The 12601-nt window shown below is 47.6% G+C and overlaps 2 protein-coding genes across 4 annotated transcripts in view; one reads left to right on the forward strand and one right to left on the reverse strand.

The window, feature by feature from the left end:
- The first annotated feature begins 1413 nt into the window (after positions 1–1413).
- DHX30 (DExH-box helicase 30) overlaps positions 1414–12601 on the forward strand; it is a 55073-nt gene continuing 43885 nt past the window's right edge. The window contains exons 1-3 of one of the 3 annotated variants that reach the window (XM_053600504.1): positions 1414–1630; positions 3528–3613; positions 5590–5644. In XM_053600504.1, coding sequence (XP_053456479.1) covers positions 5617–5644 — 28 coding nt within the window. In that variant the 5' untranslated portion in view covers positions 1414–1630; positions 3528–3613; positions 5590–5616. Of the gene's footprint in view, positions 1631–3316; positions 3614–5589; positions 5645–12601 lie in introns of all 3 variants that reach the window. The other 2 variants (XM_053600505.1, XM_053600506.1) reach the window with 2 other exon arrangements.
- LOC128592350 (40S ribosomal protein S25-like) lies at positions 11412–11878 on the reverse strand. The gene has a single exon (XM_053600252.1). It carries the CDS (start codon positions 11823–11825, stop codon positions 11412–11414), a length of 414 nt encoding a protein of 137 aa, XP_053456227.1. The 5' UTR covers positions 11826–11878.

Genomic DNA, 12601 nt, shown 5'->3' on the forward strand with positions numbered 1-12601 from the left:
TTTTTTTGTTGCAGTTCGGCTGGGGCTAGGTTTGAACCCACCACCCTCGGTATATGGGGCCGGCGCCCTACTCACTGAGCCACAGGTGCTGCCCGAGTCTCCTATATTTTCAAAGACCACATGTTTAAAGCATATTCTAGGCTGGGTGCGGTGGTTCGCTCCTGTAATGCTAGCACTCTGGGAGGCTCAGGCGGGTGGATTGTTGAGCTCACAGGTTCTAGACTAGCTTGAGCAAGGTCGAGACCCCCGAGGCGGCGCCTGTGGCTCAAGCGGCTAAGGCGCCAGCCACATACACCTGAGCTGGCGGGTTCGAATCCAGCCGGCCAAAGAACAACTGCTGCAACCAAAAAATAGCCAGACGTTGTGGCAGACGTCTGCAGTCACAGCTACTTGGGAGGTGGAGGGAAGAGAATCGCCTGAGCCCAGGAGTTGGAGGTTGCTGTGAGCTGTGATGCCACAGCACACTACGGAAGGCGACAGCTTGAGGCTGTCTCAAAAAAAAAAAAAAAAAACATAGCCGAGCGGTACCTGTAGTCCCAGCTACTGGGGAAGCTGAGGCAAGAGAATCCCTTAAGCCCAGGAGTTTGAGGTTGCTGTGGGCTATGACGCCAGAGCACTCTATCTTGGGCAACGAAATGAGACTGTCTCAAAACACACACACACACACACAACCCCCCCCAGCATATTCTGTCTCTCCCTTTGCAAAATCCTGATTAGTAACAGAGTTACTCCACTGAATTATCTTCTTTTGCAGTTGGATTCCACTGAATCCGTACTTGAGCTTGAAGGACAAGAGTACAGAACTGGGAAAGTCCCCTTTCTCACTGCTAAGAGATGTGGCCAGGGATGGGCCACCCAACAACTCTGACTTGCAGTCACCAAGTGCTACAATGTTGGTGCAGTTTACAACGCACCAACACGTTGATTTCATCCTTCCGATAATTTCTGTGAGGCAAAAATGCTCAGCTTCCCTAAAAAGACGACGATGGGGGTAAAAGGGGCGCGCGAGGAGATGGAGAAAAGAAGAGGGGTGGCAAGGAACTCTGGCGGCAAGGCGGGTGGAATCTCACAGCCGGCTGTAAATCGCTCTCGGCTCAACCCTGACCCAGTCTGTTCGCTCCCACCGGCAGCCGCCGTCGGGCGCGCAGAGGACCCGGAGGCACTACTTGCTCTCACACTGTCGGACGCTAGGTTGCTGTGAAAGTGGCGGCAGGGTGACACCCGGCACCGGGGACTCGACCTGCTCCCTCCACTACCCCAGGGCTCCCAGCGCACGCCCGCTCCCCTCGCCACTTCGCCGGAAGTCCCGCCTGCACTGGCCGCCGCCGCGCCCCATTGGGCCGGGTGCCGGGAATAGCCGCAGGTTGGCCGCCCGGGTATGAGCCTAGGGCGGCTGCTGCGAGCCCGGAGTGGGTGGGTGAGGGCTGGAGACCCGCTGGGGGCGCCAAGTCGGGTGCGGCAGGGGTCCGGTGGCGCTGGGTGAGAGAGCTTGGGCCGGCAGTGGGACTTCCGCCACGGGACCCGGAAGGGCCGCGCCGCCGCTGGTGGGAGTTGTAGTCCTGCAGTGGTTGGGGGGGCCCCGCGGCTCATGCGCGGTGCACCGAGGCTTGTTTCACATCTGTAACAACAGGTGAATTGGGCTTTTTATTCTCCTCTTTCGTGCCCCCTTGAGAAGCCTGCTGTGGCCAGGGGTGGTCGGCGCGAGGAGGGGACCTGGGTCCGACCGCCGGCCTGGCGGATAATGGGGCGGAGAAGCTGGCGGGCCCGCGTAGCTGGCCGGGCATCCTAGGCCTGCCCGGGAAGCCGGCCGGGCTGTGCCGTGGGCAGCCAGGCCTCGGCCTGCCGTTGCCATGGAGCCAGGGCGGGGGCGGGGGCCAGACCGGTCTGCCAGGGCGGGCCTCGCAGCCAGGGCCTCCGCGGAGGCAGAGGCCGCTTCATTGGCGAAACGACGCCTTCTGCCCTGGATGCTCGGTTTCCCCAAGGCAGGGCCTGGAGGAAGCCCCTGGAGTGCCTGGAGACCTTTGTCTGCCCCTCCTCCCGTTCGTGCTCCCTGGACCGTTCGTCCGTAGGGAGGCTTGGTGCATTCTGGCCCTCTTGGTTTACCCCCTTTTGCACCGACCTGGTCATTAGGGGAGGCCAAAGGGTGAGGTGTTCTTTGTTTGCTGGTGGTAACTTGCCCCATTTAGCAGGGGAAGATCAAATGCATGTTGGGTCCTTTGTTTGCGTGAACTGGAATCTCAGGGGTCCTCACAACCCCCAAGGCAGGAGCTTGGCACCAGCGTGCTCTCCAGCTAGTTGTCATTCAGCAACATTGGTCACTTTAATTGCAATTTTGCAAGACAGAGGCTGTCCCACTTTACAACCCCGGTCCAAAGGGGCTTGCCAAACACTGTAGCAGGTAGACAGCAAAGGCCAGTTGCAGGCTTTCAACCTGTTTTACTTGCAGTTTACTGGCCAGGGCACAATGGAGATGTTGTCTGATGCTTTTCCTTACAGTTTATTGTAAGGGGGTGATCCCACAGTTGTGGGTCTTAACTGCATCTTGTAATTTACCTTTACATCTTGGAGTTTTCAGGAGGGAGGACTCTTCCCTATTTATATTTACATGGTAATATATATGTTTATTTATTTACGACTATATAGTGCTATTTACATGTGCAGATGTTTAATGTGCAGAACATCTTTTTTGCGTTTTCTACCTATGTAGGTTGTCTCTTTATCCTACAAAGATAGTTACTCTCCATGCGTTTTAATTTTTGTAGCTGTGATCCAGAGTTTTACTAGCTGTTGGACCCTTCTTGGCCCTTTCAGCCTTTGAAGATTTCATTATAAAATGTTATCTCAAGGAATGAACTGTGGTACATTTAGGCAACAGCATGATATCCTGGAAATAAGATAAATTGTGTAGTAAAGAGTGAAAAGCTTTGGAGTCTGAATATGTAAATACAGATTTCCATTCTGCCCTTAGGCTCTTATGGGGTTTTAGGCAAGTTGGTAACTTTCTATACCAGAGAATTTTCCTTCTCTGGGAAAGATGATTCCTACCTCACTGTGTAGTTGCACGTTATTAAATGGGATGAAGTCTATGGAGGTACTTCGTAAACTGTAAAAACGGTATTCAACATTGAGTTATTGTTATTTTCCTAATATGAAAGAATGATATAGTTTCTTTATCTACCTTAAGTAGATTTATATTATAGTCATTATGGGATTAGAACTCAAAATTGAAGTAGATTGTTCTCTGGACTTGGAAAAAATGCTTTTCAGGTCTACAAGCCTTTTTTTACCTTGACATCTTCTTCTTGGTATCTTACAGGTGCTGGTGTAGGACAGCTCACAATTTGATGGGTCTAAAATGGGTCATGGCAGGTCCTGAAGTGAGGCTGTTGTGTGCAGTGTGTGTGTTTCATGCCACTAACAAAACTTGTCCTTCTTGTTAGAGTTAGTAAATGAATTTCAATGCTTGGAGCAACTTTCTTTCCCTGTGGGGGCCTCCACTCTAGTGACCCAGCATTGTAACTTCCCAGGGGGAGGCCCAACCTCGTGATGAGGAATAGCAAGGAGAGAATTCAGTTCAAAAGCCTACAAAATCTGAGACCCACACTTTTGTAAGGTAAGTTGACTTTGCCATGCACAAAAAGCAATAGAGGATCTCATGCTTAGGCACACTGTAAAACAAGAGTACACTTTCAAAACATAAGCCCATTTGTGACTATGTTAGAAGAGGGGTATCAGGTTTTTTTTTTTTTTTTTTTGAGAGAGAGTCTTACTTTGTTGTCCTTGGTAGAGTGCCGTGACGTCACAGCTCACAGAAACCTCAAACTCTTGGGCCTAAGCGAGTCTCTTGCCTCAGCCTCCAAAGTTGCTGGGACTATAGGTTCCCGCCACACGCCTGGCTATATTTTTGTTATAGCTGTCACTACTGTTTAGCTGGCCCAGGTAGGGTTTGAACCTGTCAGCCTCAGTGTATGTGGCCAGCTATGATAGGGTTTGAACCTGTCAGCCTCAGTGTATGTGGCCACAGGCGCTGCCCCTATGTAGGTGTTTTTAAACTAAAGCCACTTAAGGTTACTGCACCTAATCCAGGAGTGCTGCATTATTGAAAACTGCCATATGGGGCGGCACCTGTGGCTCAGTGAGGAGGGCGCCGGCCCCATATGCCGAGGGTGGCGGGTTCAAACCCAGCCCCGGCCAAACTGCAGCAAAAAATAGCCGGGTGCTGTGGCGGGCACCTGTAGTCTCAGCTACTCGGGAGGCTGAGGCAAGAGAATCGCTTAAGCCCAGGAGCTGGAGGTTGCTATGAGCTGTGTGAGGCCACGGCACTCTACCAAGGGCCATAAAGTGAGACTCTGTCTCTACCAAAAAAAAGAAAAAGAAACTGCCATATGGCTGAGTTTGAATATTTTTTATTTATTTTTTTAGAGACAGAGTCTTACTCTGTCATCCTCAGTAGAGTGCCATGGTGTTACAGCTCACAGCAACCTCCAGCTCTTGGGCTTAGGGACTATAGGCACCTGCCATAACTCCTGGCTGTTTTTTTGTTGCAGTTTGGCTGGGGCCGGGTTCCAACTTGCCACCCTCAGTGTATGGGGCCAGCACCCTACTCACTGAGCCACAGGTGCCACCCAAGTTTGAATATTTTTTAAAACAAAGTTGTTAAACTTGGATTGCTATCTTTTCTTTGGTGAACTCTAGGTGTATTCCACAGTTAAATGTACTAAAGAAAGTGCACCAAAACTTTTGGCCAATAGTTATACTTTAATACTTGTTATTTCATAAAGGCTCTGCTTTGAAAAGCTTTTTATTTTGAATCATTATACATTTAATCTTCGATACGTTAGTTTAGTCTCATTCCTAGGAGCATGACTAGGTTTTAAGAAAGCCCAGTAAACCAGTTTGTCCATCAGGCAATCATTGCTCCTATTTTTTGATCCTTCATGAGAGAAGGGACTGATGTAGAATTTAGTTTCTTCCAGGAAGTCTAAGGAAATCTGCAAGTATTGTGATGAGGTAGAACTATATGTCTCAAGATGAAATACATACCCTATTGTCTAACAGGACTCAGGGAGTTTTAGGACAGAGAGGAAAGTTCAATTAGAAAGAAACAAAAACAGTAATTATGCTAGAGTAGAACTGGCCCTACCATTCTTAAGACTAGAGAGCAGCAGTTGGGGCACATTAGTGAAAAGCTTCATTTTTTTCCTCTTCCAGATGGTATTCTCTGTGTTATTGAAATGTTCTTTGTGGGTTCCTGGATCAGGAATATTAATAATTGCCTTTCCTGGCTTGGCGCCAGTGGCTCAAGCGATTAAGGCACCAGCCACATACACCTGAGCTGGCGGGTTCAAATGCAGCCCAGGCCTGCCAAACAATAATGATGGCTGCAAAAAATAGTTGGGTGTTGTGGCGGACACCTGTAGTCCTAGTTACTTGCGAGGTGGAGGCAGGAGAATCGCTTGAGCCCAGGAGTTGGAGGTTGCTGTGAGCTATGCTGCCATGGCACTTTATCTAGGATGACAGCTTGAGGCTCCGTCTCAAAAAAAAAAAAAAAAATAATAATAATAATTGCCTCTCAATCCTCCTTTTTAGGATTCCAGCTTTCCTCCCTGGCCAGAAATGTTCAGCCTGGACTCATTCAGAAAAGGTAAGAGAGCGACTATGCTTGAGACCTCACACTCTGTGATGGGCATCTGTGAAGGTTGTTGAAACTTCCTCATCATTGTATAGTTCTTGGACCTTTCTTTGGGTGATTTTCCAAAGTCCTTTCCTAGCATTCCTCTTGCATGGTGCTTATAACTCACACACCCCTTGCCCTAGCCATGTATACATTTGCCATTCCCTCCCACAACACTCTTCCACATACTCAACTGTTTTTTGAAATCCTATCTATCTAGACTAGTGTTTGTTTTATGCCCTCTCTTCTTTTCCTAATTCAGTTAACCAAATGCAATTTTTCTTCAGTTTACCTCAGTACAGTGTCTGTACTTTCTTGTGCTTAGTTTATTCTGAATTAATCATTGCATTGCCAGATTGGAAGCTCTCTGCAGGCACAGTAAAATTGTGCTTTTTAATCATGCCTAGTACCTGTTGTAGCATTTTGCATATTATAAACCTCAGTAGATGCCAGTAGAAGTGGATTGACTTGTTATATTAGTGCTCATAGAAACTCTGGCAAGTCTTGAAATTAGTGCTGTGCAGCAGATGGGTCGAGGGGGTTGTATAAGCAATGGCAAAATTGAGCTGTGTTAGTTCTACAGGGCAGAGTTCAAATTCTGCTTACTAGAAGTGATATAGCTGGTGAGGACTTCAGGGCCAGCTCTTGAGGGCTTTGTATGTCTTAGAAATATGGATTTTCTCCTTCAAGGGAATAAAGAGTAAAAGGCATATATCTTATATTTAAGCTAATATGTTCCTGTCTGAGCATATCTTATAAATAAAGATGACAAAACTTTTGTAACTACTGATTTAATAGATCTTTCCAATTGTGTCTGTTCTCCAAGTTACGTTCCTCGAGGCCTGGGAAACCCTGGCTAAGTGGTGCCTTGTGTAACCCACTGAATGGAGCCAGGAGGGGGGCTGGATGTACCAGGACTCAGAGCATCCTCTTCCTGCCTCCTTCTTTGTCTCCAGCCACACCATCTGTTTTCATAGTGCTTGGAAAAATTAATTTCTATCATCTGGGGTTTTTTGGCTAACTTTATCTAAGAAGGGAATAATTGAATTCGAATGTGGACAGTACATTTTTTTGATCTGAAAATTAAATATCACGGGGGCAGCGCCTGTGGCTCAGTGTGTAGGGCGCCGGCCCCATATGCTGAGGGTGGCGGGTTCAAACCCAGCCCTGGCCAAACTGCAACAACAACAAAAAAATAGCTGGGCCTTGTGGCGGGCGCCTGTAGTCCCAGCTGCTTGGGAGGCTGAGGTAAGAGAATCGCGTAAGCCCAAGAGTTAGAGGTTGCTGTGAGCCGTGTGACGCCACGGCACTCTACCCGAGGGCGGTACAGTGAGACTCTGTCTCTACAAAAAAAAAAAAAAAAGAAAGAGGGCGGCGCCTGTGGCTCAAGGAGTAGGGCGCCCGTCCCATATGCCGGAGGTGGAGGGTTCAAACCTAGCCCCGGCCAAAATAAAAAAAAAAAAAAAAAAAAGAAAGAAAGAAAATTAAGTATCACTTAGTTGCTTTGTGTTTACTTATTAACCGGTGGGTTTTGTTGTCTACTACTTGTAAAAGATGGATGAAAATAGGTTTTCTTATGGTGATACTGTCTCTGAATTAACCGTACTGATTTTATAAGAAGATAAAAAGCCTGATAAAATCATGATCCTCCATTTTCTACATCATTTAATTCTCTGACATGATAGGGAGATGGGCTAGGTAAAAAGAGTGCTGCAGCAAAATTCTTTATAGATTTGTGGAAATTGGCATAGCCTTACTGAGCAGATGCTTCAGACCCAGATGTCTGGTTCACATCACAGCTCTGTCCCTCACTGGCAAGGAAGACTTGGGCAGGTAACCGAGCCTCTCTGCCCCATTTCCTCATGGTGTAAGTGGGCCAAATTATAGTACCTTCTCATAGGGTTGATCCAAGGATCAGGGGAGTTAATACATATAAAGAGCTTATAACAGGGCCTGACCCCTTGTAAACTCAGAATCCATGTTATTGTTAAGTAGTTTCAGGACGTAATACAGTCTGATTTTGAACCTTGCTTTCTGCACAGATAATTATTGTATACTTGCCACAGCCATTTTATGCTCGAAGATCTCAGGGGAGAACAATTGATTCAGAGTCACTACCTTGAATATTTTTCTAGAGGCAAATCTATTTTTTCTTCCTTTCCCTTCTCTTTCCGTTTTCCTTCCTTTCCCTTTTCCTTCCTTTCCCTTTTCCCTTCTCCTTTCCTTTACTTTCCCTTTCTCATTTCTTTGCCTTTCCCTTCCCTTTCCTCTTTCCCTTTCCTTTTTCTTTCTCCTTCCCTTTTCTTTCCTTTGTCTCATCTGTTGCTCCAGGCTAGAATGCTGTTGTGTCAGCCTAGCTCACAGCAACCTCAAACTCCTGGGTTTAAGCGATCCTCCTGCCTCAGCCTCCCAAGTAGTTGGGACTAAAGGCATGTGCCACCAGGCTGACTAATTTATCTATTTTTTGTAGAGATGGGGTCTTGCTCTTGCTCAGGGTGGCACACCTGTCTTTTAATGGTTTCCTGACTTATGCTAAATGTCCTCTCCTGTGTAAACACTTGTGGTTTGATCATGACCTTGGCAATTGGTTATGTGTGTCTTTGTGATACTTTCACTGTTGTATAGGACTATTGTTTTCTTTTCTTTCTTCTCTTCTCTTCTCTTTTTTTTCTTTTGTTTTCTTTTCTTTTGAGACAAAGTCTCACTCTGTTGCCCAGGGGTGGAGTGCCCTGGCATCATCATAACAACCTTAAACTCTTGGGTCCAAATGATCTTGTCCCAGCTTCTGAAGTAGTTGGAATTACAGGCACCTCCCACAATGTGCCCAGCTAGTTTTTTTTTTTTTTTTGTAGAGACAGAGTCTCACTTTATGGCCCTTGGTAGAGTGCCGTGGCATCACACAGCTCACAGCAACCTCCAGCTCCTGGGCTTAAGCGATTCTCTTGCCTCAGCCTCCCGAGTAGCTGGGACTACAGGTGCCCGCCACAACACCCAGCTATTTTTTTGTTGCAGTTTGGCCGAGGCTGGGTTTGAACCCACCACCCTCGGCATATGGGGCCGGCGCCCTACTCACTGAGCCACAGGTGCCGCCCCCAGCTAGTTTTTTTATGTAGAGACAGGGTTTGGCTCTTGCTCAGACTGGTCTCTTAACTCCTGAGCTCAAGCAGTCCATCTGCTTCAGCCTCCCCGAGTGCTAGCATTACAGGTGTGAGCCACCACACTGAGCCTAGGACTGTTCTTTATCTCTTTGAGTTTTCTTTTTTTTTAGCCGGGTGTTGTGGCGGGCACCTGTAGTCCCAGCTACTCGGGAGGCTGAGGCAAGAGAATCACGTAAGCCCAGGAGTTGGAGGTTGCTGTGAGCTGTGTGAGGCCATGGCACTCTACCGAGGGCCATAAAGTGAGACTCTGTCTCTACAAAAAAAATAAAAAGGAAAAGAGTTTTCTTTCCTTTTTTTTTTTTTTGTAGAGACAGAGTCTCACTGTACCGCCCTCCGGTAGAGTGCCGTGGCGTCACACGACTCACAGCAACCTCTCACTCTTGGGCTTATGCGATAGTCTTGCCTCAGCCTCCCGAGCAGCTGGGACTACAGGCGCGCCCCACAACGCCTGGCTATTTTTCTGTTGCAGTTTGGCCGGGGCTGGGTCCGAACCCGCCACCCTTGGCATATGGGGCCGGCGCCCTACTCACTGAGCCACAGGCGCCGCCCCCTTTTAGAGTTTTCTTTTTACATATTCTTGTTGATCATGATGGGTTTATCAGCTTCCTAGGATGTTATGAACCCTGAGAGGAAATGAAACATGGTGTGTAACTAGGGGCTCCTGAGTCAACTGGCTGGGGTTTGAATCTGGTTCTCACTAACACTTGCAAGGTGTTAACTTACCTGATCCTGTTTCCTACCCTCTATCTTCAGGGCTATAGTGAAGATATTAGATAGGATGTAGGAAGAACACCTGGCTGATAATCCTAGCACTTGGGAGGCCGAGGCAGGTGGATTGCTTGTGCTCACAGGTTGGAAAACAGCCTGAGCAAGAGTGAGACACTGTCTCTAAAAATAGCTGGGTGTTGTGGCGGACGCCTGAAGTCCCAGCTACTTGGGAGGCTGAGGCAGGAGAATCGCTTGAGCCCAAGAGTTTGAGGTTGCTGTGAACTATGATGCCATGGTACTCTACCCAGGGCAACAAAGTAAAATTGGTATCTCAATAAAAAAAAAAAAGAACACCTGGCTGTGTACTGTGCATAGCCCTCAGCCTTGGGCATAGTATGCCCATGAGAAATGTGAATAGGTTGATTTCTTTGAGTTGCAGCCCTGTAGCCATTGTTTTGCTGGAGAGCTGTAGTCTGGGCGTAGCAGTTTGCTGGGAGGCTGCATGACTGAGCACCTGCTGGTGGGAGACACTAAGGTGAAGACAGTTATATTTCAGAGATGCTTTCTGGTAATCAGGATCTTATAGTCTCAATGGGATGGGCCATTTGATGGTTCTATTGGTAATTGCTACAGCAGTTCCATGCAGCATTGTGGATGTTTCCTTATTGGGTCTTGTGGCTGAGTACCATCTTTCCTGTTATTTAAGTCACCAAAGTTGCTGGCATCTCCCACCTGGAATGCTCACGTGCCTGGTAAGTTACCTATTACTGCCATTGTCAGTTTCTTTTTTTTTTTTTTGCAGTTTTTGGCCTGGGCTGGGTTTGAACCTGCCACCTTTGGCATATGGGGCTGGTGCCCTACTCCTTTGAGCCACAGGCGCCATCCCCTCCCCCCTTTTTTTTGAGACAGAGTTTTTTTTTTTTATAATTTTCTTTTTTTTTTGTAGAGACAGAGTCTCACTTTATGGCCCTCGGTAGAGTGCCATGGCCTCACACAGCTCACAGCAACCTCCAACTGCTGGGCTTCAGCGATTCTCTTGCCTCAGCCTCCCGAGTAGCTGGGACTACAGGCGCCCGCCACAACACCCAGCTATTTTTTGGTTGCAGTTCAGCCGGGGCCGGGTTTGAACCCGCCACCCTCGGTATATGGGGCCTGCGCCTTACCGACTGAGCCACAGGCGCTGCCCTGAGACATAGTTTTACTTTGAAACCCTCAGTAGAGTGCCTTGTGCTACGGCTCATAGCCACCTCCAAACTCCTGGGTTCAAGCGATTCTCTTGCCTCAGCCTCCCAAGTAGCTGGGACTACAGGCACAGTGCCCAGCTATTTTTCAGTTGTAATTGTCATTGTTGTTTGGCATGCCTGGGATGGATTCGAACCCGCCAGTTCTGGTGTATGTGGCTGGTGCCCTAGCCACTTGAGCTACAGGCACCAAGCCTTGCTACTAGTTTCTTAATACAGTTGTCTGATCTCTCAGCTGTAATGCCATCAGAAGCAGGCCACAAAGAACAAGCTGACTCTTCTACAGTCGAACACAAAACTTAGAAAAACACTGGATGGTGGGGCGGCACCTGAGGCTCAGTGAGTAGGGCACCGGCTCTACATAGTGAGGATGGGAGGTTCAGGCCCAGCCATGGCACTCTACAGAGGGTGACATAGTGAGATTGTCTCAAAAAAAAAAAAAAATTACATTTTTATTATTATTTATTTGTTTATGTACTTTTTTTGTTTGTATGTTTTGTTTTGTTTTTTGCAGTTTTGGCTGGGGCTGGGTTTGAACCCACCACCTCGGGTATATGGGGCTGGTGCCCTAGTCCTTGAGCCACAGGTGCCGCCCATATGTTTTTTTTTGTTTGTTTGTTTAATAAAGTTTTATTTTTCCAAATAATATGGTTGGTTGGACCCTGTTTGTGCATCTTCACCAGCAGTTGGGGCATCTCCACCCTTGGTATTTCTGGTGTAAATTACTTGAGCTCTGTGCTTTGAAACCAGTTTGATAAGGCCCTTACTAAGGAGCTCCTGAAGGGCTGCCCTGGCCAGGGAACCTTGAATCTTCAGTCTCTTAGAGACCACAGCTTGAGTGATAAGCTTATAGTTGCGAACTTCCTTATAGAGTTTGTCATATGTAGCTTTGTCAAACAAGACTAGGTTGTTGAGCTTGTCCTGAACTTTGCCTTTGGACCGCTTCTTCTTATTGGCCTTGCCTCCAGAATTGTTCCCTGGGTCTTTGTCTTTCTTGGCCGACTTTCCAGCTTCTTTCTTCTTCTTGTCGTCCTTGGGCGGCATTGCGAAGCTAGGAGAGGAGCTGTCACTACCGCAGCCTGGCTAAGATGTCGGACAAAAAGGAGCATATGTTTTGTTTTTTGAGACAGAATCTCATTCTGTTGCGCTGGGTAGAGTGCCATGACATCATAGCTCACAGCAACTCCAAATTTTTGGGCTCAAGTGATCCTCTGGCCTCAGCCTCCTGAGTAGCTGGGACTACAGGCACTCAGTACCATGCCCAGCTAATTTTTCTGTTTTTAGTAGAGATGAGGTCTCATCCTTGCTTAGGCTGGTCTGGAACTCCTGAACTCAAGGGATCTATCCACCTTGGCCTGGCACATGATTACATGCCTGGCTTCTTTTTTTTTTCCAACCCAGCATCCCTTCATATGAATGAGAATCATTTTCACACAGGAATGGAGAAATTAAGCTGGTCATTTCCAATATTAGCTTCAAGGCAGAACTGGAATTAGTTTCATATTAAATCTTTTTTTTTAAGACGGGGTCTCACTTTGTCCGCCTTGGTGGAGTGCCATGGCATCATAACTCACTTCAAAGTCCTGGGCTCAAGTGATGCTCTTGCCTCAGCCTCCCGAGTAGCTGGGACTACAGGTGCCGGGCACAATGCCCAGCTATTTTTAGAGATGGGGTCTCGCTCAAGCTCAGGGTGGTCTTGAATTCCTGAGCTCAGGCAGTCTACCCACTTCATAGTGCTAGGATTATAGCATCTTGCTTAGCTTTCAAATTAAATCTCAATCCTAGGCATGTAGTTCTAGAAGATCCCACCAGTACTTCTG

Source organism: Nycticebus coucang, chromosome 8 (assembly GCF_027406575.1).
Source record: "Nycticebus coucang isolate mNycCou1 chromosome 8, mNycCou1.pri, whole genome shotgun sequence".
In the NCBI taxonomy this organism is placed as follows: domain Eukaryota; kingdom Metazoa; phylum Chordata; class Mammalia; order Primates; family Lorisidae; genus Nycticebus; species Nycticebus coucang.